General features: G+C 39.4%; 1 protein-coding gene across 9 annotated transcripts in view; it reads left to right on the forward strand.

The window, feature by feature from the left end:
* The first annotated feature begins 17,609 nt into the window (after positions 1 to 17,609).
* The window catches only part of LOC109955793 (interleukin-1 receptor accessory protein-like 1), a 263,673-nt gene continuing 254,883 nt past the window's right edge, over positions 17,610 to 26,399 (forward strand). For 4 of the 9 annotated variants that reach the window (XM_020592273.1, XM_020592277.1, XM_020592276.1 and 1 more), the window contains exons 1-2: positions 17,610 to 17,878; positions 21,054 to 21,141. In XM_020592273.1, the coding sequence (XP_020447929.1) occupies positions 21,057 to 21,141 (85 nt within the window). In that variant the 5' untranslated portion in view covers positions 17,610 to 17,878; positions 21,054 to 21,056. Of the gene's footprint in view, positions 17,879 to 21,053; positions 21,142 to 21,647; positions 21,713 to 26,399 lie in introns of those variants that run through there. The other 5 variants (XM_020592280.1, XM_020592281.1, XM_020592275.1 and 2 more) reach the window with 4 other exon arrangements.

A 26,399-nucleotide genomic window follows, 5' to 3' on the forward strand; every position in this document is an offset into this window, starting at 1 on the left:
ATGGATGATCATTTTGGAGACTGTGGTTTGTGCTGCTGTTGAACAGATGAGTGTTCCTGTTATTTAGCCTGTCCTCAGTGACATATGTCGTGTCCAAATTCAGGTGAGCTTGTTGGATTTGGAGGAGATGTAAGAATGCATGGCTTCATTCCAAAAGAGGTCCCACAATGCCCTGGACATCACAGATGGATTGTTTTCCTGACTAATTCCCTCCCGATCCTCAACGCACAAGGCTACGCTGCTTTTCATTCATCTTCAGCCATCTAACAAGGGGCTGATTTACACCTGGGATGCCAGGTGAGTCTAATTAATGCTAATTAACTAGCTGTGAAGATAGAAAACCAGCAGTATGCGTCCCAACGAGTTACACAAAGGACTCGGAGAGAGTGAACACAGTGACTGAGTATTTGTACATGACTTGAATAGTTCAGTTCCTCTCATAGACAGCTGTACTGAAAGTAAAACATCTGTCACTGCCGCTTTGGAATACAGCTGAAAGAATGTGAAAGAAAGCAATTTGATGCCATTAAGCTGGAATTAGAGTGATAAATCCAGAAGACCTGAGCAGGTACCTAAGGGCATTGATAAGATCATTATGGGCAAAGCATGCTGCCACAATACTGGAGATGTTCTATACAGTCTTAGAGTCTTAAAATTGAACGTGGTCTTCAACAGTATGCTCCTTCTAAAGTGTAACCGGTACTCTGGGGTAAATTAACAGAGCTCTGGACTAGTTATGGCTATGACTTTATTCCCCACATGATTGCATATATATAATACACATATTTCAAGTGTTATATTATGTGTTCATAGTGTTTCTGCCTCTAATTTCTAACAGTTGCTCACTTGTAACTAAATCATTTTCAAATTCTTTCCCATCTGCGACCAGGGAAGTGTTTAGTTTGATTTGGTGAATATTCATTGCTGTCTGTATGGGTTTAAGGCAACACAGCTGTGGACTTCACAAAGGATGGTTTTTGAAGTACAACAGAAATGATAGGTTAAAACACTTTGCTTAAAACAGTCTGAATAATGATCCTTCATGCCTTTATTTGCATTTATTTTGCATCCTAGCTCTAGATTAGTTGATCAACCATCTTCATCTCAGGCTTTTTAGAGCACCGGTAATAAAATTAATGATGGCTTCATTCCACTTAAGTGTCCCCATAAGCCGTGCCACTGAGCCAGGATGCACAATAGACCTTTTTCCCAGCAGACATTTCGACGTGTCATAGCAGGAGTTAATAACATTAATCATGGATTTCATTTAATCGTGCAAGTTCCAAGGTCTGGTATGGGTCATCCTAGCTCACTGATTTTTCTTACTGGGGCGCTGAAACAGAGCTGAACCATTGTTAATGTTATTATAACTGAAGGTGTTCTTTTCCTTCTTTGACAACCCTAAGAGGTCTGCTGAGAAAAAGGTGTATTTTGTATCAACCATCACAGAGAGTTTATGGATTTGCAGGTTGCTGTGTACTTTACTTGTTTGTTTTATTTTGTTAGCTTTGAAATTTTCACACTTGAGTTTGGGAACAATGGTTTTGCTGATTAGGGCCTTGAGCTGCAGCTGAATGTGCTGCTGAAGTGAGTGAGTGGACCTTCAAAATAATTTTGTCACAAAGACAGGAGTGTTCTTCTGAAGATTAAATACCTACTTATATATATTCCTAGAGCTGATTCAGTGACCTCCACAATTTTCTTTTTTTTTTCTTTTTTAAATATTTTGCTGCCTTCAGCAGCTCCTCCATCAGCTCCTTCATTCCCTCTGTGTGCACTACGGGACAGGAGTATTCATAAATGGTACACTCAGAAATCAAGCAGGTTTTGTATGGATTCTGGCTTTCCAGTGTGAATATGGTACATATTCACACTGGAGTTTAGCTTATGCAAACCAGTTGTAATGTGAGGTCAGAGTTTGAGACCAGTGGTGCAGTGATTGTTAGACTGTGAAAGGTTAAGGGAAAATATTTACTCCTTATCTGTTTTGCATCAAGATGTGAAAATGACGGTTGATGGTTTTAAGCAGGGGTTATGGGCTTGTCTTAAATAGCCTAAATATGGTATAATGTTTTAATTAGCGAGCATCAGAAATACTGGTAGATGGATTTTGTTACCTTCAGGCAGAGCCAGGCTAATTCTTTCCCCTGTTTCCATGGTGTTTGTATGCTAAGCAAAACCAATCGATTGCTGGCTGTGGAATCAGTCTTCTCATGTAAATCATGGCAAGAAAGCAAATTACCATTTTACCTAAATGTCAAACTACTCTTTAATCAAGTCACAGTAGTATCAACAGTATCTTGAGTTAATTGTTGTCATTTTCACATTTCTTCCTCTGAGATTGCAAAATGCGGCTCAAATTCAAAAATTCACATGCAAATGTAATCAGAGCCCTCTCTGTTGACTGCACTTCAGAGCTGCACTTAAACCACTCATTTTAAAAATCAATATATCACATTTCTATTTTATTGTTATTTGAGGCTTTGATGTCAAACAGTTTTTAGCATGAATAAAACATTTGAGTTATTCTCCAACCGCAGATATTTCCAGTGAGTGAGCCCAGTAACTTTAGTTAGGTTTTTCATTTACAGAAGAGTGAAGTAATTTGCTGAATGGCTAAAAGTTAACTACAACAATATGTAGTTTTTGTGAAGATATTTGTGTTTTAAGATTTTTTTAAAGATGCACAGTGGAGAGAGGCAGACAAGATGATACAGAAAGGGATGAGGAAATACATGCCACAAGTCATATGTGAGTAGTCTGTGCGTTGGTCTTCTGGACATAAATTCCAGTGGGATTTGGCTGATGGAGGTGTGTCTTATGGATGGAGGTGAATTATGTTTGCTTTATAAGACCAAACATTTTTATCATGCAAGTCTCTCCTTTCCATCTACCCTAACAAAACTGAGGGTCAGCGGTAACTTGCCTGATGCTTAGCATGGATGCACAGTACATTTTCAAGCATATTAAAATACATTTGACTAGTGACAAAGAGTGAGCAGCACTCAGCAGGATGAGTTTCTAAGTGAGCAACCATGTAATGATACTGTCAAAACTAATCATCTCAGACCGGTTTAGATGAGTGCAACATGTTTGGCTCTAGAATCTCGTCTCACTACGGCAAATGTTTAAAATGCTGGCTGGTTCCGATGCCCCTTAGGTCAGTGGAAGCAGGTGCTCATGAATAAAGAGGATGTTAAATATGCGTGAAATAATTAATTACAGGCCTGATATTTTTACAAGGTGCTCGTGCGTTTTGGCTTTGCCAGTCAGACACGGCTGTCAATTCCTTTCTTCTTCTTGTGTTTGTCTTTCTTCCTCCCTCACTTTCTCTGTCCCAAGGTGGCCTCTGGATCAGGTTCACAGCTCTGTGAGGCAAAACGTCACAACTGTTGTCCCAAGTTCTTGGAGTTTTTTGATGGTGCATACAAATATTATTATTGTTCATAATTTATTAAATGTATTTGTTTATCTGTTGTCCAGTGCTGGTCAGCACAGAGCTTTTTGTTTTGAGCCCATAGCCAAAATAGTTGAAAATGCAGATGCACTGTGGCACATTCAAAACAGTCACATAAATGAATTAAAGATTAATAGTTTCCTACTGACCTCTATCTAGAAACTAAATCCCTCTTTTTTGCACAAGTTTTTATATTTTTTGGTAGCAATAATGCTGGAAACACATTTATATTGAGCTAAACAAAGAAAAATGCTTAGCGTTCAGTTCTATTGCTAGGAAGATGTGTGATACATACGTGTACAGTAGGACTAGGCTGGAGTTGTCACCCTTGTGGTGTCACTCCTCAGTTAGACATAGATCAGTCGTACTTTAGCTGTGCAGTGCAGTTTTGCAGAGTGGTGTGATAAGATTATTGTTTATTTGATACACTGAAAACTAAAATAATCAGAATAGTTTCATTATAATTTACAGAAGGTACAAGTGTCCACTGAGGTACTGGGGCTTGCAAATGTCAATTTTTCATAATAGCAAATCTAATTACAACAGAGATCACACTCTGCTGGTGGTTTGTTTGGGAGGGATACTGCACTTGTTCCTATGGAAGTTGAATGTTATGTATTGTTAAGTACAGTATGATATAAAGACATTCAGTAACATGTCATAATGTAGAATGCAGATTACTATTATAATTATTTATTATTTGTAAGTTTTTTTGGCTGGAGAGCAAAGCTGAGTGCTTGTTCACTGATGGCACTGCTATACATGATTTAGCATCAAGCATGGAGGAGAAAAACTGAGCACTGGCTCAACAGTGGATTTTGAGAGCTAGAAATCTCAGCAGCTGCTGGCTGGCATTCATCAACACATGATTAACCCTTGCAAGTACATGTGATGGTAATTTGGTGCTGTGGGCAAGTAAAACCTATCTCAAACACAAACTCGACATTGGTAATGTCACCTTCAGCTGAGTCAGGTTAATGGTTTTTCTAATTAGATCAAAATTTTGGGAAATGAGCCAGAGTTTGGCTGGAGCAGTTTCTGCACAAAAATACATTTTTTTAAAAATTTGCCACAAAGAAGCATGTCAAAAAAATGCTCACAACAGATCTTGTCAGAAAACACTTGAGTCTGTAACACTAGGGTGAACTTGGTTGGTGTTGCCATGACTTCAGCCACAGGGGTTTTGCTGCCTAATTTCCCTTTTTAAATAAATTCACGACAAACTCTCAGGTGCTTTTCAGGCAAACAGTGGGCATGAACAAAGAACAAAATTAGAGAACCCATCAGAAATACACTGGAAAGAAAAAGTAAGTGAACCCTTTGAATGATCTGCATATATGGATACATTTGTAGAAAAGACTTAGGATAAAGGAAAGAGTTACACAGTAATCTCTTAGAGTTAATACTGTATATTGCACATACATCTATAAAGTGAGACAATTTAGTATTGTAGCTAGAAATGGGCACCTAATTAAGATGGCTATAAGGGACAATGCAGAACATGCATCGAGGTTTCAAAACAGAGTAACAGTTAAAGGCTTAAGGACTCATTAAATTTGGTTGACCCAATGATGTGGAATGACCTCAGAGAAGTATTCACACCAGATATCCTACAGCTGAGCTGCAGCAGTTCTGTGAGGAAGAATGGTCCAGTATTCTTCCTGAACATTGTGCTGGTCTGATCCACAGCTGCCACGGGAGCTTGCTGAAGGTTATTGTTTCCAAAGGAGGTTCAACCTCTTAGTAAATCCAAGGGTAGTGGGTATGTTCAGTGAAGTCAGAAAGTCATGTCACTTGTTTGTGACATGACCCAGATGAAGAACTAATCTCATTTTATGATCATTTAGTGTAGAAAGCAAGACAATTCCAAAAGGTTCACATACTTTTACATCAAAATTCCTGCCACCATCGCCCACTGAAATGCAGTATGTTACCCAGAACATTGCTCTTGTAGTAGCAGCTTGAGTTTACTGTGATCTCTGGCAGTGTTGTGTGTGAGTGAGTGAAAGGCAACAGAGGCATACAGACAGTATAATGGTGGGCGGAGTGGTCATAAAATGACAGAGGTGAGTTGCTGACCAGCCCCGAGGGGCCCTGTCCCAGGGTCATGTGTCATTAGCACAGTCTGATTTGGTGGCAGACTCAGGCACAGCTGAACAGCGGGGGCAGCGATGCTGTTTTCATGGCTGAGTGGAAAATGCTCGCGGCCAGCACTTGTCCTCACTTTGCCTCTTTTCAAAGTAATAAGCTCCATCCAGGCATCAGGCAGGGGCATGAGTCCTCCCACTGACTCGGCTGCACAGCCAGATGCATGTCTAGAATACCTTCACCTTATTTTGACAAAGTTTATGTTGCTGTATGAGAATGCCAAAGAAAATCTAAATTGTCGGTATTAAGTTTACTCTAAGCATAAAAACTCATCAGTGTTTTCATTAGCCTGTTTCAGTTGGAGTTTATTCAGAACATTTAAGCAAGTTTTGCACAGCCAGCCCAAACCTATATCAGCTGTGTTCTCACCAGTTAACTTATGTCAAGGTCAAAGTGATACAAAGACAAAAAGATTTGCAAATAGCTTAGCAGCACAATACAGACTCAGCCCAGAGTCAATGTTTGCTGTTCATCCTTCTCAGTCACAGTGACCACCCCATTTAAATTTAGATCATGAGTCACAGTGATAGACATGAAAGATCTGGAGTGAAAGCTAAATTATTGCCTCAGGACCTGAACACAGAAGTGCTGATGATGCTGAAAGTAGAACACAAAAGTAGAGAGCTGTCAAGCTATAAAATTACACAGCAAGCTGGGTGAGAAGATGATTATGGGCAATTATACAGCAGCAAATGGCCTCTAAGAAGAGACCTTCCTCATTTCAGAGGTTAGCTGGACACGCATTGCAACACAGCTGAGCCTCTTGTGTGTTTGTTCATGACAACTGTGATATCTCCCAGATAAATACAATTACCTGGAAGTGGTTCTGTAAAGTATTACAGTAGCTTGATGAACTAAACTTAGTTGAACAATTTGTTCTGGGTTTTGGCAAAATAATGCATTGCCTCTGCTTTACTCCACTATATTTAACAGAACGTTTTTGTACTTTTTTACTTTACTACATTTATCTTACATCTATATTGGCATATTAAGATTTAACATTAAAAAAGATTTTTAAACACAAGATGCATTGTTTAAAAACATGCAAAGTAGTGAAAATTAAGTTTAATATTTACTGGTTACATGAAAATGCATTAATAATACTAATCAAATAATATAATGTATTATAAAAAGGAGGCATTTTCTTATATTTCTTGTATATTTCACTGGTGATACTCATCAGAATCACACTTAATTTATTACATAATTTAAGTATTTGTTTTGATGCTGTTTCAGTGCAGCAAAAAACAAGAAAGAAAAGACTCAAATAAAAATAAGAATATTCAATTCAGTTCGACTTTATTAGTCCTCTCAGGGGCAATTTGTTTGGAGCAGCTCATTACACAATAAAATAACATACAATAGACAGAAAGAGGTATGTAAGAGATCTGAAACCACATCCACCAACAATATTCTGCATAATCCTACAGAGCTTTTATTTGTTGAAGCGTAGTTGCTACACAATAGAAAACAATACAATAACAAAAACAAAAATGCAAGATATGTAAAAAAAAAAAACAAACAAAAAAAAAACAAATAAACACCTAAAAGTCGCATCTACCAGCAATACTTTATATTGTCCTACAGAGTGTTTAGTAGATGAATTACAGTGGTAAATGGTCTAAACGATTTGGAGTGTCGATCAGTTTTACAAAAGAGTAAAACATACTGATGATGGCAGATGCACTTGGCGGTTACAAAAGAACACAGATCCCTCTGTTTGACACCGATGATCTTTGACCAGATGTCAACAATATTGTTCAGACACTTTCTTATGGAGATAAGATACTATCAAAAATGTTACAAATGCGTGTTTAACGTTTTGTCTGTAACAAGCCATTTGTGTGTGTGTGTGTGGGTGTCATGAGGATCACAAATGTGTGCTGCAATCTGCACGTATAAAGCCATTTGTGTGTGTGTGTCATGCTGTTCACAAATGCATGCTGTACAAACTGCACATAAAACACATTTTACAAATGCTCTTTAGAAAGTACGTACACATTGTTACATACGCATGCGTGGATCGTCTAACACACACGAATCACCTTCCGCGCACACACGGATTTTTGAGAGTGTTTTTCTGCACTCTCAAAAATCCACAATCCACGAATGCACGGTGCGTTTAAGGACACGTGGAAAACTCGGACATCTGAGTTTCCAAACCTGTTTCCGCCCTGCGGAGTTTATAGTTTTTTAGTAGGGCATATTTTAGTGATGCACATATTCCTCCCGACGGAGTTTGTTGTTGTTTTTCAGTGGGACATGTTTTAGTGATACACACCGCTAGTAAGTTTAGCATGAAAACAGTCACAGGTTGTCTCTCCTTCGAATCTACGTATCGAACCATCCACTTATCTAGCATAGCACAACAAACCGTGGAGCATATATTTAATATATATAAAAATTTAGAACATGCACCACAAACTGCAGGCAACTGGAATGTTCTCTGTTAAAACGTGTTATGTATTAGATATTTTTGTTTATTTTATGTAATGTCCATTTGGAATAGCTTTGTGTAAATACTTTTGTTTGGGGAAACAGGTTTGGAAACTCAGATGTCCGAGTTTTCCACGTGTCCTTAAATGCACTGTGCATTCGTGGATCGTGGATTTTTGAGAGTGCGGAAAAACACTCTCAAAAATTCGTGTGTGCGCGGAAGGTGATTCGTGTGTTAGACGATCCACGCATGCGTAGGTAACAATGTGTACGTACTTTTTAAAGAACTGCACACGAAAAATCGATTTTAAGCATTTGTAAAATGTGATTTATGTGCAGTTTGTACAGCACGACACACACACACACAAATCGCTTGTTATAGACAAAACGTTAAACACGCATTTGTAACATTTTTGATAGTATTTTATCTGCATACTTTCTGGCTTCAATTGTCAAGAAAAAATATAAATGTGTATGAGCATTATGATATTTATTAATGAATACTAATACAGCACATACAGTATTTTACATGCAGTATTTTAAGATGCATACAGAATTCTTCTAACAGAGCACATGTTAGATAACCAGACATTTATAGCTCATGGTTAAAATACTGTATATGCCTTCTCAAGATAACTTTCATCTTTGTGGATGCTCAGCCAAATAAATTCAAGCTAAGACACAAAACAACTTAATAACCATCACATCCATGCTTGTTAGTGATGTTGTTGGACGTGTTAGCATGTACAGTACTTTTTTATATTGCCTTTAAGTGCACAGTGTCACCCACACATTTGTAGGCGGTGTTTTTCATAAGATTTATGGACTAGGATGACGGGCATGTGGATGATATCCTACTGAAGGTGTAGCTGGCAATCTGATCTTGATCTTAATTAAAATGTGTTAAGGCTTTAAGGTTACAATAACTGGGTTTTGTTTTCAGTGCTGCCATTGCCATTTTAATTTGATGTTACATATGTCAGCTTTACTTGTAATTAATCATTTCATTACACATCAGAAATTTTACCAAAGCAACTAAAACTGAAAAAAAAACTTGCTACCGGTTCTAAAACATTGGACAATGTTTCTCCATAATGATTGGAATGTTAAACAGATATTTCTTGCAATTATGGAGAGTCTGAAGTTAATGATTTCCATTATCAGCATCATTCCTTTTAAATATTTAACAACTCACACTGATAATTATCATGTCAGCTGTTACTTCAGGGAGACCACACTAATGGGACATTTATCACATGAAACACATTTATTTCCTCTGCTTTTTTCCCCCAACTGCACCTTTCATGTTACAAGCCACAAGCTACAAGCCAGTCTTCCTTCCCAGACAGGAAGTCATTACAGGAGCTCTCACCCCATCACAGATGGTCATTTAACACATCGCTGGCAACTGCAAATGAACCAGGAGTAGCAGCCGCTTGACTAGACTAGACGGCCTGGCTTTGCACAAATGTTTATCTCTCGCTCACCTGCTGTGCTGGGATGGGAGGTGCACTGCAAACTTGGCTTGATTTTTGCTTTACTTATTTGTTTTTATTCGTTTGTCACAAGGAGAACACACTTTAATTCAGTTAGGAGGACTTGTGCAGTCAAAATGGGATGCTGTTCACTGCCTTTTTGGCCATGTGCTTTGCTGAACAAACAACCTTTAGTCTGGATTTGAGGAAACTGGTGTAGCAGGGATGAGAACTTAATTTTCTATTTTGTATTTCTGACTTTTCTTTGAGGAGCAGGGAAAAGAGCTGAGGCACTGTAGACATTTTTTTCTTAAATCTTATTTTGCTGCCCCATCAAAATTCGTAAAATCTATATTTCTCTGTCAAGCTGCTTTAGTCTTTTGTTGCATTTGAGTTTTGTTGGTGATAAAACTGATAAAGCCAAGTTGGCAAGTTAAAAATGAGGAAGCAGTTGTGGCTGACACTCTGGAGACAGCTGTCCTCTATCCCTCTCTTCCTCATCCTCCCTCTGTCTCACAATTTGTTCTCCTTCTCTGGAAATGCCTGGCTTGTTATTTACTATCTCCGCTGAGTAAAATATTGAGATACCTCTTGAGGATGTTGGTAAGTGCTGAGAGATACAAATGTAGCCAGGCTGTTAAGAGAGAGAGCCTAAGCACTGAGGGATGTAAACATTTGCCCCTTCCTATCATTCTATCACACTACATTAATACAGTATATTCATTTGGCCTGTCAGGTTTAAATATTGTTGGCACAAAGGTGCATATAAGGAAAGAAAATAACTAATCATTGTCTCTGTTTTGTGCACATGGAAAATTCACATGAGACAGGGGAAAGAGGGGGTTGACAGAACAGTGCTGGCAAGACTCAGTGTCTAAATCGTGGCTTGGAATGGCCCCTCAGCATGGATATTGGTTGTCAGAGCCACAGATGGAGGACAGTGCCCACAGGAAAAGGATAAACTGTCTGATAAGCGCACAGTGAGGTACAGGGCTTCTGCTGGCAGACAGGCTCTTAAGACAGGGGGGAGGTTTGGATGTGGGGGGTGTAGATGGCAATAGAAAAGGTAAACAAGTCAATCTCGACGAGGATAGCAGCAAGAAAACAAGCCAAGCAGCCTCAGCAGCTTTGGCCTCATACCTCTTGTTGGTAAACCTCTGTGAGGGAACACTAAGTGCACTTTTTTGATATTTACTCCTTCCATTATGAGCTGGGATGAGTGGCATCAGCAGGTACATGAAAAATGGAGACACATATGGCAGCTGCAGTACTAGCAGCAGCAGCAGCAGCACGGGGTCTACTGCTTGGAAGGTGCTGACAAAGTCCTGTTTTGGTCCTGTAGATATGATGACTGAGATTCTTAGGTAGGTGTCTGTATGCCCCCCCAGAGACATACAGTAATTTTTAAATTACTTTGTGATGTACAGCACTTGTATTGTGCAAAAGTCTTAGCCCACCATTAGTTTGGCTCTTTTAGCCAGACTATAATGATTATTTCTATGTACTTCTGTCTCTTTATTAAGAACCAGAGAATACAGGACATATGTACACAATATTAAAAACAACATTATTAGAACAAAAAATGCCACCTCTCTCCAAGTCGTCTTCTCACATAGTGTCGATGACTGGACCTGAACATGGCATCACTCCATAGTCCTCTTTTCCACTGGTCTTCACTTTGTGAGGTTATGCAGCCTTTTCTCCTTGTCCTCCTTCTGAAAAAGTGATTTCTTGGCAGCTGTCCTTCCACAAAGGCTGTTCCTGATCAGGCTTCTTCAGACTGTGGAAGGACCGACTTGGCATCCAGATGTAACTGACAGATGCTGAGCCAGGTCCTTGTTAGATTTTCTCTGGTCTTTCAAAAAAGAAACTCTTCTCATCATATTCTGACTTCAGGGTGGTGGCTTTTTGTCCTGAAGTGTCCCACTGTGGCAGTGCAGGCTACAGGATGTGATGTGCACTGTGTTTGTGTGGGTGCATGTGTGCAGCAGAGACTTCACAATTATCAGTGTTATCTGATCCAGTGATAAAGGCTACATCTGTGCTCCCAAGCTCCCTCTGCTCTGTGCTTTACTGTAAATTGTAAACTGCAAATTCTGGGTTAGGGAATAAAAGCAGCCATCTGCAAGAATGCATGTCGAGATAATTGTGCTCTAAAATCACTGACCATTTATTTTATCTTATGAAACTCTACAGTTAAATGCAAGCTTGATTTAAAAAAGCTCCACACCAAATGTGCAAGGTGTTTAATTTAAGCATGTTCAGATGCAGGTAGTATGGTTAAATGTGTCTTTAAAGAAATGCAATACTATCCCTTCAGTATTACAAAAGGATCCAAGAATGAAGCCAAACACAAATACCTCCCAGATTGACAGAGTCCTATCTCTTATTCCCACAGCCTGTTTTGAGTTAAGTGGCTTTTCTGCCTAAGTCCAAAGCTGTATGGAGCTGGCTCTTGAAAGATGTCATTTATCTAGTGATGTGGGTGTCTGTCTGTAGTGTGAATTATAAAGCCACCTATTATTGCTGCATTGGATAAAGTGACCTGAAAGTGTTACTGCCTCCCCAAAGAGGAGTAAAAAAAGAGAGAAGAAATAATAAAAGGGATAGCACAAGCTGTTACCGTCACTCAAATTACAAGTCACTATGTGTTTCTTTTTATCCTTTTGGGTTCCTGTTATATAGAACTAAAAACCATGTGCTCTATTCCCTTTCCTTCTGGTACTTCTCTTTGTCTTACTGCTAATAAACTGGTTCTAAGATCTGTATCTTTAGCTGAGCAACTTGTGTGTGTGTGCATCCATTAATACAGTATGTTATTAAATCTTGTCTTCATGCTAGCTAAAGGCACATAGAGCAAGAAAAACTGTTGAGACAAAAGGTTTGCTCTATTAATCTCGCTGTTCAAGGTATTTGTTCCCTGACAGAACAACTTCCACCTTTTATCCAGGAAATATTGTGTTGTGTGTTTAGAACATTTCCTGTAGGTGTGTAATTGTTGTTAAGCTTTTATTTTTTCTGTATGGAATGTCATTGAATATAATTAGTTCAATGATTTGAGAAGGTAACTGGTTAGTGTTTAGAGCAAGTAACAAGTTTGACAAGTGATTGTTTCCACGGTGGTTCTGTAGGAGTTTTGCACATGTTTACGTTACAGTCTGAAAAATATCCTCAAACACAGAAGTTAGGTAGGATATTTCCTACAAGATTAGAGCTTTACAGAGAGGAACCAAAATTCTCAGCCCATATACTTTATTCTTTTAAAATGAAAAAAAAAAATATCAACACAGCAGCAAGTTAGAGTCTGAGCTGTGGCATTAACAGACTCCTCACCAGCTCTCTGCTCCTCTGTGGCAGGGGGAAAGAGGTCAGATATGAGTTTCTGAAAATGTTATCTATGTGGAAAATGCAGAGTACCTCAGTGCCTGAAGTCATTTATGTTTATGTGAACATCAGAGGTATTCAGTTTGGATAACTTGGCTATGACTGCTGTTGTCACAGAGTGATTCTGAGCACCTGTACAACAGAGATAAATGGCGAATATGCTATTGTTGTATTTCTGTCATATCATATGGACTGTAATCAGGACCAGCAGAGTGGGAAAAAGCATTCAAGTCAGTCTTGTATTCTCAAGTTGTAGATATCAGGGATCTCTGACAGCTGCCCGTGACGAAAAGAACTACAGAATTATCATAACTGTCATGGAATAATGCGTGTAAGTTTTCTGTTTTTCTTGAAAGCGATTGCTTCCCTCCTGTTTTGCTGACTGAGGGTGGAGTGACCAGGTGCTTTCGGAGAACCTGTGACCTATTAAAGAGATCTGGTATTGTTGACAAACTCAAATACACATGAAAAGCCACCCAAGATCAGCCGTGCCTCATGTGCTAAAGATATGCACTTTACAGGGGTTCTTGGAGGGTAAAATGATACTGTAATGCTGTGCCAGTACAACCATAGTGCTGTTTGCTAACTCACATGTTGACTGTAATAAACGTTCATCTGGTACATATTGTGCTACTGCTGTTGCCCTTAATCAGTTTTATGATTAGCTAAGCAAAAAAGAATTTAGGTGTAAATGGTCAAAAACATGTGGCACTGAAATAGAATTAGCCTTCAGCACCCATGGGCACAAACTGTGTTTAAGCACGTATTCATGCTGTTAAGTCTCTATTATTCTTTATCAATAGCAGCTAAATGAAGCTTGGTGCAAGTTCAAGCAGGAAGATTGTTTCATTCACAAATCTGTGCCCTCTGCTCTTTCTTTCAGTAGTCTTGCTTGATTAGTTCAAGGTACTGCAACATTTCCTTCCCATGAACCACAGCTTGCTTGAGCTTAGAGTTACAGACTGAAGTTCATTCCGAGTTGTTGGATCAGACTTGGGGCATCACGATCAGAGGTTTCTTGTAGCTTCGATGGAGAACAACATGGAGAGAGTCAGTTATGTTAGTCTCTTATGAACTATGTGAAATCTTTGAGTGGATACATTCCAATTACTGTTAACGGTAATACTAATACATGTACTTCTACAGCCTGATCTCACATACTCAACACACTGTTTTATGTAGAATCAACAGACTTGCCAGAATGGGAAGCGTTATTTTAGACATCTTGGCTTGCAGTACATACATATGGGCATTCAGTGCCAGGGTTTGATGGGCATGATGCTCCCAGTTAAGTCAAAAAGCCTAAAATACTGCTGTGTGCATCACTAACATGGAATTAATGGGGTATGCCTAGAAGAAACATGATAAAAGATTTCAGAAGTTTGTATCAGTTAGCTTTTGAATTTTGAGTCAGTTTTGGAAACATTTGGAAACTATCGTGTCATTTCTATTCCTGTTTGCCACAATTATATGTTTTGAAATCTGGAGGCCTCTTTAGGCAGTTGAAGTAAGTACCTATTCATTCAAGAGCATGACTTGGATACCTGATATTTTCTAAAAGATTTCCCTTTCATGAGCTGATATGTTCATGCGTTCATGCTGGGGAGCAAATTGAAAACAAAAGATGTAAAAATGGCCAGCTGTTGTTCCTAAATCTCCAGACTTAAGCCTAAAAAAGCTTGCAGTTTCTAGGGGTTGAAGTGTTTCATTTTCACAAAATACCAGCAAGGCATCCAGAGGATGAAGGTGTTTTCTTCTCCTTTTTTATTCCAGCTGTACATGTTGATAGCAGTCAGACAGAGGCTGCTCACACTGACACAGTTTGGGCATTTATTCCAGCATCCCTTGGTTATATTGTATGTCAGAAGATAGGATGTGCAATATTCTCAGACCAAGAAACGAATCCACAAAGATTTCTTTGTGGCTTGTCCAGATAATCCTTCTGGTCAATGAAAGAAAAGAAACCCTCAGCTTTTTGCTTCAGGGCTGAATTTTTGAGGAGGCAGTTTTCATTTCGGTTGCGGTCTACACTTGTGGTGTCTATTTACCATGATCTAGTTTAAAGATATGGAGTGAATGGCTGAGTAGTTGAAGTAGAAAGCATATCACGTAAATCAGCAACAATGTATTCAAGGGTAATTGAATTTTTTTTTTGTTAATTGAACTGATATTTTTAGGAATGTCAAGACAAAAAGGAAAAAGGTAAATAAAGGGAAAGCAAGAGGAAAGGAAAAGAGAATAGGGCCTCAATTGAAGGATTCCTTCTGCAATTTACCATCCAGGGAGGAGTAAATATCTTGTATTCATTATTTAAGTTCCCTTAGGCTGTCAACATTCAAACCACTAAGATTTAAAGAGCAAAAAATATTGTCTGCTGTGGTCTGAATGCTGAATAAAGGTGAAACCATTTCCTTGTCACACATTTTCATATAAGGATAGTCCATGTGTGTTATCATGCTTATGGGCATGCATACAGGCATGTTTATGTGTGACAAGGCAATGAGTTACTCTCATTTCTCAAAGCACCCCAGGCACCCGGGAGCCTCTGCGGCCCTCTCTTTTCCATATGTCCTGTGCCTCTCAGTCTCACTCAATCATTAATTTAGGGTGATTATGAATTAATAAACCAAAATCACCCTTTCTCCTGTCAGATCAGCCTGACTTTTCATCCCTTTTTATGATTTCATTATTTGAAAAGAGCTTTTAATTGTATAGACAAAGCTGTCTCAGGTGGATGTTCGGCACAGTGATGCAGCAGATACAGTTGTAATGATAATCCAGGTTTTTTCAATTGGAATAAATGTGTTATTGACATTATCCCTTTGGAATTTCTCAGTCTGGTTGTAGAAGTCAAGAAGTTCAGTTCTCATGTATCAGTGACAAAATGGCACTGATTTGGGCTGATTAGCCACTAAATGTCAGTTTACTAGAAAGTATATTTGTGTAATATCAGTTTTTGTGTGTGTAGTAAAAACCCACCTCTTTCCTACTGAGGGGCCAAACAGGCCAAGCATGGCTGGGGGAGCTATGAGTAGAAAATAGTGAATGTATTGAAAAAGAAATTACACCACAAATCAGTTATTCTGAAGGATGTGTGCCAAAATGCTGTGGAACCACACATAATCTACATTTCAAAGTATATGCTCATTTCCCCAAAGTTCGTGAGACGTGTGATAGAACTCCAAGGTGGCAAAGGAAAGAGAGCCCCCTTGAGCAGGTAGGGCTTTGCTGTGTTGCTCAGAGACACACAACAATGGGGCAGATGCTTGCCAGCACGGGGGCCCTGAGCACAGCATCCTCCAGTTGAAGGGCGGTCTCCTTAATCACCATGACGCCCTGCTGCTCTGTTGTTTTGGCAGAACAATGTAGAAACAAACAGACAGAGCTAACTTGATTAGATATGTTCTGCTGGGAGGGAGATTTACAAGCCTCAAGCTGCTTTTTGGGGGTGTTTGACTCTAGATCATGACAATACAGTACACTACAATTAAAGGGTTTTTAAGGCTTAGCTTTTTGGGTTTTACTGGATGTAAAGAATCTGCATAGCCATAAACTGTTATTGAAATGACACATTTTTACTATCGAGAGGTTTTACTTAGTGAAAACCTTCTTGGAAATGTGGTGCATTGTCAGGCAGAGGCAGTTTTATCAGTGAAAATGAGCAGAATGGACACCAAAGAGTTTCTGGATTCAGCTTAGTTGAGTTCACTTCACATCATAGCAAGATCTTAGCTAAATTCATGACCTAATCAATAAATGCAGAAAGAACTGATTTTGAAATTGAAAATGACTCATATCTCAAGTTAAATTCTGAATGTCTTAATGTAAGTGTGGCTTGGAGTCTCCACTAGGTGCTATAGATTTGACACTGGGCTTTAAAACACTTTGTTAATGTTTCATCACAAGTTAAAAAAAAAAATCATTACAAATTGTAAAGACTGCCCTAACATTGGCATTGTCTTTAATGTGTGACTGACAGCAGGGGCAGGTGGTGATTATTTACCTGAGGGCTTCTGCTTACATATTGTTGTTTAGCTTTGTGCACTAAGCTTTGACTCCAGCAGAAGGAGACTGTTACATGCTGAATCAAAAAAAGCAAACACGCTCCATCCAGCAGCTCAGTTTAGCTATACCCTAAAGGCCTCTTTTGTGACCAGAAGGATCTTTTAAAAAACCAAACCTGAACTTCAGGGTTTATTTCATTGTATACATTTAAATTCAACACAAAGGCAATATATACATTTATAATTATGGTGTTATTGCTAAAAGGCCTGTTACTTCTGTCGGAGTTACAGCAATATAAATACAAAAAAAAAGGCAAAGGCAACAGTCTTTAGCTTAGTCCACCATACTGGACCAGAATACTGCAGTGGGCTTAATGCTTATTATGTTCTATGTTGCAGTAGGCTATACAGCTCAGTGTGAACAGAAGAAAGTATGCAATGCATGCAGTCTTGATCAGGCTTATATTAAGATAATCTATATATCTTTATAATTCCTTCATGAGTGCCCTTGCCCTTGTGATAACACAAATTGAGTTGAATGGGTTCAAGTTTTGTATCTTTTTCAAGAGTGGACCCCAGAAAAAGTAGCTGTACCCCTGTGACAGCTAATGGGGATCTGAATAAAGTAGATAAAAGTCTTCAGTTACTGTTTATAAGTGATTTTGTGTGCCACACGTTGCTCGGTGAACATAATAACTGCTGAGGTGCCAGGCACGCGCCCTCACCTGGCTGACAGGTGCTGACCACAGGTCTTCCTGAATCCGTCAACTGTAAAAATATTACGGGTGAAACATGTACTTTTGGCAGTCTTTTTCACCATAAAACATACAAAGGAGTTTACTCCAAGGCATGAAGAAAGAGAATGTCTTTATATGCTATTTCAGCAGAACTGGGAACAAAAACTGGACTAACGTAATGAACGCCGGAGAAGATGGCCGCTCTGTGGCTGGAACTTCAGGAAGCGTAGCAAACAGGTCAGTTCTTTCATAAGTCGCTGTAAAATGGCAGGGACAGATATACAGTATTTGTTAACCGACACATATTTTACTGTTAAGTCTGCTGGGACACACGCATAGTTTGTTTTGTCAGGCGTATCCGTAGCCTACTCGTTGGCGTTTCTGTGATGTGTCACACCGGGTCGCCATATTGCTTTGGTCTGCTTGTCCTGTTATACTTAATTGTTATGAATGTCCGAAGGTAGTTATTGTAATGTCTGTGTATGCCTCCAACAGACATAAAAGAATTAGTTCCAGTCCAACATGAGTTCTCAGTGTTCGGACTCTTTATTTCCACCCCCCTCCACCATACATAACAGAACATAACTGTGTAACTCTCTCTGTCTTTCGTGTACTACCCTAATACCGTATCACATTATGTGTCTCCCCACAGTGACACCCCAAGGTCACCACCTGTCATTACAGTTATTATCGCTAGGATTTTTGTTTTCTAAAATAAAATGAAGAAGTGAGCTTGTCCTCAATTTAAATTGGTTGTATAAACATGTTTTAAGCGTTTGAAATTTCCTGGCGCGCACTGTAAGTAGCCCAGTGATGGCCAAACGAGGCTTTCCTGGAGCACCGAGGCTTTGCAGTCTATTGTATCATCACCACAAGGTGACTCGAAGCCCCCTTTGACTCAGCATTCACTACTGGAAGTGCAGCCGTCATCAGTGACTGTTGAGAGTGCAAATACTGACATGCTTGTGTAACTGAAAGATGACAAGTAAACATTAGATTTTTATTTAAAAACAAAAGTTTCTATTTTATGAGACATATGCTACCCTTTATCTTATTGGGAGATAATTCGGTTTATTAACTGTGGCTTAGTATTCTCACTGTCCAGAGTTGAATCAAACACGATTCAAATCCTCAGTATTAAACAATACATAAAATTAAAACGATAAACATACTGTAAAGTCTCAGCATTTTCTGCAAAATAACCATCCAGCTTTATGATGCTCTGAGTTTCTCCCCTGTAGCTGGCATTAAGACTGAGAACTGAGACAGTCATAGTGTGTAAGGGAGGGAGTGATCACGATAGTTTTTACATTTCCACGCCATGTTTGCCAAGTTAGTGCCATTGGCAGATCGTTTCAGCTCTAGGTCATTCTCTTGAGGCTTTTATTTCCAACTGCACACAGCTCTAAGACTGACTTATCAGAATGTGGCACAACTCTTCTGACACTGTGTTAATATTTTATGTAACTAAAGTGAATTAAAATGTAAGTGTGCAAAATCTGAATGTCACTAGAAATGTCATTAAAAAAGAACTATCTTGTAAAAAAAAAACACTTGAGTATTTTAGTATTTCAACATTATATTATGGAGGACATTGTACAGTGACGTAAGAACAAAATATTATAGGCCTACTTATTTTTTAAAAATAATTGAAGTGTCACTATGGCGGCAGATTGCAGCACTGAGCCAGAAGGAATACAAGTAAACTACAGTTTCCTTTTCTGTTTCTCTTTTTATGGAGCCCACAGTTTCAGGAAAGGTGTAATTTGTCCTACTCTGGCAAGTTAACAAAACTAAAAGTAGAGTGACGGAAATGCCAGTCAGGCACAGTCACACCTACACAGTCCTGATGGGGTCTAAAATTCAGGCAGGTTTATTGTTGATGTATAGGAGATTTAGTTGACTAACATTTTAGGGTTCACCTCACCTGCCCACTGTGTGTCCTCAGGGAGTTTGTTTTGTTGTGCTCATCACTGGAGTGTTCTTTGTATCTCCCATCTGCCTGCACAGTTGTTACTCATTAGCTTTTTAGGTTTACTAGTAGACAGAGATGACAAATCCTTTGTCAGATTATCTGAGTTTCCATAGAAGACCAGTTTTTAATGTATGTATTGTTGATGCCAGGCTTGCCTGCCAGTTTGTCTGACAGCTGTTTTCATGATCCTGTCTTCATGTTGCTAACTGTAAGCATACCCAATAATTGGTGTTTTACCTGTGTCTCCCCGGCAAACCTCATCAATTTCAACTTGCTGTTTGTGGAACTTTATTGTTTGTTGTTGGTTTCATGGATAGCCCTGTATACAAAAACAGGTATTACAGGATCAGTGATTAGTTGTTTTAATAATTGAACATTAGATGCAAGAATAGAATATACTGTATGTTTAATTTGTTGTTACCATATCAAGTGAATGTTTCTGAGCTTGTCACTATGGCGATTACCTGTCTCAATCTTCTAGCTTCTTCAGTTCATTTTCCAAGAAAAAGCCTTCATTACAGAGAGGGAAGTTTGAGCTTGAAGTTATGAAAAGCAAGAATTTATTTTGTAAAAATGTATGTTGCTGTTTCAAACATAAGAAGAGGTTCTGAATCCAATGAGAGCTTTACATATCTGTATAACCTTGCTTTATTTATAAGCATAAGCATACACTTTATTGCCAAGTATGTAGTGTTTATTTTTAGAGACAATCTTTTAAACTAATTTGATATGTTGATATGTTAGAATTGAGGCGTACCTGAGAAATGAAGTTCTTTTTCCCAAAGTGTGTGGAGATAAACCCATGTCATGTTTTAAAGACCACACTGCTTGCACCTGCTGATTTCTGCACCACAGCTGTTCACATCTGTAATTCACTGTAGTGAGCCTGCCCAGCAGTTTGCAATCTGTAGTCTGCTGCATACATCTTTCACTTTTCACAAAGTGTCTTCTGATTGAAAAACTCTGTAAAAGATACAAAAGTGCTGCTTGAATGAAACAAGTGTAGGTGAAATAACAGTTTGATGCTTTTCTGCATAGACAGTAGCCTGTTCAGCGCATTGCAAGTTAGATATACACAGCCGTGAAGAAAGGAAAAAATAGCCTTACATATGCCACAACATCTGTTGTGGGTCTGGTGGGACAGTGCCAGTCTGCCCTGTGCAGACCTCTATTACCAGGTTTTGAAGTTGCCATAAGGCTCTGTAAGATGAGTACACGTGTTATGTTGATGTTTATACTTTTGGTGCATTATTGTTCCCCAGAACTCAATGACACCTCAGCTGTCCAGTGTACAGCTTGTGAGACTTTCCACATTGCTCTCCATTTGAGGGAGTTTCAAATGTTTTCTCTTTGGAAGGAAAAAAGGTTTTAATTCAGATGTTCAAGTTAAAGAAGACATTATAAGACAAAACATTCTGATGTTGCTGTCTGTCACAGGCAATGGAATTCATCATCTTGCAAGCAAGGAGGCAGAACTCTCACTCCACTGTTTCAGCAGTTGACCGGAGGAAGCTACAGGCATTTGGTGAGTCCCATACTTACTTTGATGCTCAGGCTTAATTTATAAGCTGGATATGTAGAGAAAACCAAATGAAACAGACAGTACATGGAAGATGGAGGAGGAGAGTTTCAACTCCCATAGGGCTGTTTAGCTGATGTGTTTTTGATCAACAACAAAGGTGTGTGGCACAGAGGAACATTTTTTTCCAAGTATTTTTACACCGTAGCTTTGCTACTTTTACTTAAGTAAGGAAACAAAATACTTTTTCCACCACTAGTTTTTTGGATGTGCTTTGAGTTTGTCTTTGTGACGTCAACTGTCAGTACTCATATTTTGGATGCCCAGAAAGCACACAGACCTTCATAGTCTTTGTCACTGTCAGACTGCTTTCCACAGGACATTCAAAATAGCAGCTTCTGGTGCACTGTGAATGCTAATGTGCTCAGTGGGTGTGTTTTAATCACTTTCAGCTTCAGCCTTTGGCCCTGACTATGTGTGTATTAGATAACAACAATCCCTTCTTTTTTTAGGGCATGAAGCTCTGAGTGATGAGATCTTCAATACCATCCATAGGGGGACTGTGAATAATAGGGAGGTTAGTTCAGAAAATAACCATGTGCTTCTGGTTGCCTTTTGCTTTTGATTTAGGAATGGCTTATGTAGACATAATCAGTTGTGAAAAAGTATTTGCCCCCTTCCTGATTTCCTATTTTTTTGCACATTTGTCACACTTAAATGTTTCAGATCATCAAACAAATCTAAATATTAAACAAAGATAACCCAAATTAACACAAAATGCAGTTTTTAAATGATGATTTTATTTATTAATGTAAAAAAGCTATCCAAACCTAAAGCTATCCATTACCGACCTAATGGAGGACATAACAAGTGCTATGGATGAGAGGAAATACACGATGGGAATATTTATTGACCTAAAAAAAGCATTTGACACAATCAATCATGAGTTATTAATGGATAAGTTAGAAAAATATGGGATCAGAGGATTGGTTTTGAATTGGATTAGATTATTTGTCCTGAGAATGGTGTGTGCGTGTGTCAAAATGACACACACAAAGGTCAAGCTGTTTCCTGTTTTAGGGAACATTTCAGAGAGTGTTTCCTCCTAAAAGAGAAGACGGGAAGCTAAGTTCGGGAATAGACGTTAGAGCCAAAAATGAGCTATGAACATAAAGAGGTAGATTGAGTGGTGCAGTGTGCTGCGGTAGTGGAGTGAGTGTGCTTTCTGGGAGTGGACCGACCTGACTCTGGACTGACTGGACTGTATGACCAAAACTGACTGATTCTTTGACACAGCCCTGTCCCACCTGGAGCACCCTAACACTTATGGTAGGATGTTATTTGTTGAGTTCAGTTTGGCATTCAACACTGTAATCCCAGGCACTGAAACTGCACCGTCTGGGAATGCCTTCAATGATGTGTCATTGGATTAAGGACTTTCTCACTAATAGGCCTCAAGTGGTGAGAATCGGAAGCTGCACATCATCCACACTGATCCTGAACACAGGCACACCACAGGGCTGTGTGCTCAGCCCAGTTCTCTTCACTCTGTTTACCCATGACTGTCATGCCATTCACTCCACAAATACAGTTGTGAAGTTCGTAGACGACACCACCACAGTGGGTCTCATCTCAGACAATGATGAGACTCACTACAGAGAGAAGATCCAGCACCTGACAAGGTGGTGTTCAGATAACAATCTTGTCCTGAACACCAACAAGATTAAGGAGGTCATTGTGGATTATAGGAGGTCCAGGAAGACAAAGCATACTCTTCTTCTCATACATGGGGAGGTGGTGGAGCAAGTGGATAACATCAAGTTCCTGGGCATCAAGTTCTGACCTGACCTGGTCTCTGAACACATCCTACCTGGTGAAGAAATCCCAGAAAATGCTCTTCTTCCTCAGGAAGTTGAAACGTGCTGGACTCTCCTCTCAGCTTCTTCCCCAGAGCTCTGAAATCAATCACCCCCCTAACCTCTAGGTACACACACACACACACACACACACTCCCCTAGTCACACACATAACCTCCCCGCTATGGACAGACACAGAACACTGGACCTCACACCTCTTCCTAAAGACTGAGATTTGCACTGAGCTGCACCTTATAATGTTACTACACTCTTTTGCTGCTAACATGCTGCTGACCTGATTAGGTCTCATACATCCCTTTTTATTTGCTCATTGCTTTATATTGACTTATACAATTTTGTGTTATGTAAATGATGTGGCTTTTAAGCTGAGAGCTGCCGGAAAAATAAATTGATTTAGTTCACATCAGACCTCGACCACTACAACATCGTGACGATCCCCAGGACTTTAGGGAAATTCTGTGGACTGACATGACAAACGTTGAACTGTTTGGAAGGTGTGCGTCCTGTTACATCTGGTGTAAAAGTATGACAGTATTTCAGAAAAAGAACATCATACCAACAGTCAAATATGGTGGTGGTAGTGTGATGGGGCTGCTTGGCTGCTTCAGGACCTGGATGACTTGCTCTGATTGATGGAACCATGAATTCTGCTTTCTATCAAAAAATCCCAAAGAAGAATGTCCGGCCATCAGTTTGTGACCTCAAGCTGAAGTGCACAACCTCTGAATGGGTTTAAAAAAAATCTGAATCGGCTTTATTGGCCAGGTGTGTCGGACATACGAGGAATTTGACTCTGGTACAGCGGCTTTCAATGTGTACATACATCTCAACAAGCAAGGGAATGTGCATTAGGAAAAGAGATAAAAAAATAAATAAACAAGAGCAAAGTGCTTATAAATAGAGATTTAGAGATGCTTGATTGCAGTTGTTGCTGCTGAGGGTGGCACAACTAGTTATTAGGTTTAGGAGGCAGTTACTTTTTCACATAGGGCCACGTATGTTCGGATAGCTATTTTCTCCTTAATAAATAAAATCATCGCTTAAACTGCATTTTGTGTTTACTTGGGTTATCTTTGTCTAATATTTAAACTTGTTTGATCTGAAACATTTAAGTGTGACAAATATGCAAAAAAAATAAGAAACCAGGAAGGGGCAAATACTTTTTCACAGCACTGTATATAAGGAAAGCAAGTGGTCTTTACACTATTCAGGCGCACAATGTGAACTCTGTTCATTTTTAGGAAATGCGGTGAAACTGTGTTGTACTATCTCTAAAACTAACCCGGCGAACATATAAGCTATCCATTAAAGCTTTGTTTATTAATGCAGTTTTTAGTGTAGGTGAATGAAAGCCATAAGAGTTGTAACCATGCTGCTGTTAGAGCCATCTTCATATATTCTCCTACATGTCGTCCTTGAGATGAAAAAGAGAGAACTGCCAGCCATAGATGTGATGAATTGCCATTCATTTTGGAGAGCTTATGATAATGGCCCCTGCCCCTGATTTGTGAATGGGGTCCTTTTTCCCTGACACCCTCGGACTACCAGTTTCCTTCCACAGTCCCTCTTTGGGGTGTATTTCACTTTTGCTGGGAGCACGCCCAGATAGTTTGTTTCAGGCAAGGGCACCCATTGGGGGTAAAGTGGTAAAGTAATGCAGTTTTTGGCAGGATGGAGAACTGAGCATTCGTTACCCTGGTCCTTCCTTATTTAGGAGGAACTGCATCAGCAAGGCCTTGTCATTCAAGGACAAAAAAAGCTTTGTTTGTTTGTTTGTTGCAGTCTGGTTGCCAGCAGGAGTAAAACTGAGCAGCATCTCAAACCTAACCTCTTCATCACTGCTCTGTCACAAAGGATACAAACCACAGGCTCGGCATACAAAATACATGTTTAATACAGCATCATAACTCGTACGAATACCATCGGCATGCCCCTAGTAGGGGCCTAGTGCTGTTCAGTGTACCACAGTATTTATCAAAAAGAGCACCGCACAAATAATTACAGAAATAAGAGTAGAAGATATAACACTTAAAACACAGATGTCACAAGAGCTCCTGTCTATGGTTTAAATACACATTAAAACATTTTTGGTGCATTAGTGTAAAGTTGAAAAAAAAAAAAAAAAAAAAAAAAAAAAAACATAATGGAAAAGGTGAAAATTCATGTGTTATCACAACTTAGCTTTGAATTTGTAAAGAGCTCTATAATTTCCAACTTAAGGCCATGACTGTGTTTATCATTTCTGAGAATAAAGAGTGGCTTTTAGCTTGGGGTTTAAAGTATTTGACAGCATTACTACACAGTATTCTTCTGAATTGAAGCCATGAAAATAACCTCTTTGTTCCAAATGAGCATCTGTATTCCTCTCCTCACACACACTACTCACTTTGAGTGCCTTTTCCTGAAATTGCTGCTTGCTCATTGCAGCCTCTTTTTTGTGACGTGATCTGGTAATCCATCTTCAAAGCTCCCCCCTCTCTCGCTCTCCTGGGTTAACATAGGCGGATGTGCTGTAGCCTGAATATCATATGCATGAAAAATTTACCATGCCTGCACTTTTTTGCTCTGTGTGTTTGTAGCACAGGATTTGGTGGATAGAATGTGTCACTTGGTGCAGTGCGGAGGGCAAGAGATGTGCTTTTGGAGGTGGAGGGTGTCCCTGACAGTCAGGGGACTGGAGACTAGGAAGTAAGGCCCAAGCACCTGGCCGCTTTGTTTGTGTTAACTACCATGACCTGACAGGGACACGCAATTCACAACAGACAAGTCTATCTGTAGAATATCTCAGCTATGGTCCCAGGGAAAAACAATCTATTATTTAAACTCAGGTGCTGCAATGAAAAATACGACTGAACCTTTGCAGCATCCAAAGACAACATCTTTACCTTATGTTGTTAATTCTATACCAAAAAAGATGTTTAATGAATTTTTAGAGTTGAACTTCAATGATAATGTTGATGGTCAGAGAGATGCACTGCTGCTGTTGGCCATATTAGGTTTTGTTTGACTTGTGAGTAATTTAAAGGATTCTGACAACTCTAATGTTTTTTGTTAGCTAGATACAAAACAAAGAAATATTAATTGAAAATGTTGTTTTGTATCCTTTTTAAGTTGGCAGCGTAGAGTCTAGTTTTGTCACGAATTGACCCGGCCTAAGAGCTGACAGGTCATATTCAAAATGTGGACATGACTCGGTATTCTGAGCAGACAATGGGCAAGGTGGCCTTCAGCACTTACAGGTCCTGATGATATTATTTCAACAGGCTCTCAGTGACGTGGAGAGTCATTGCAGTGGTTGAGAGCTAATGGCCCAGATGTAAGAGCCACCTGGCCAGTGCCAGGCCTCCGTATGTTACAGTCGTCAGAGGCAGTCATGCAGAGCCGAGG

Source organism: Monopterus albus, unplaced genomic scaffold (assembly GCF_001952655.1).
Source record: "Monopterus albus unplaced genomic scaffold, M_albus_1.0 scaffold16.1, whole genome shotgun sequence".
Lineage (NCBI taxonomy): Eukaryota > Metazoa > Chordata > Actinopteri > Synbranchiformes > Synbranchidae > Monopterus > Monopterus albus.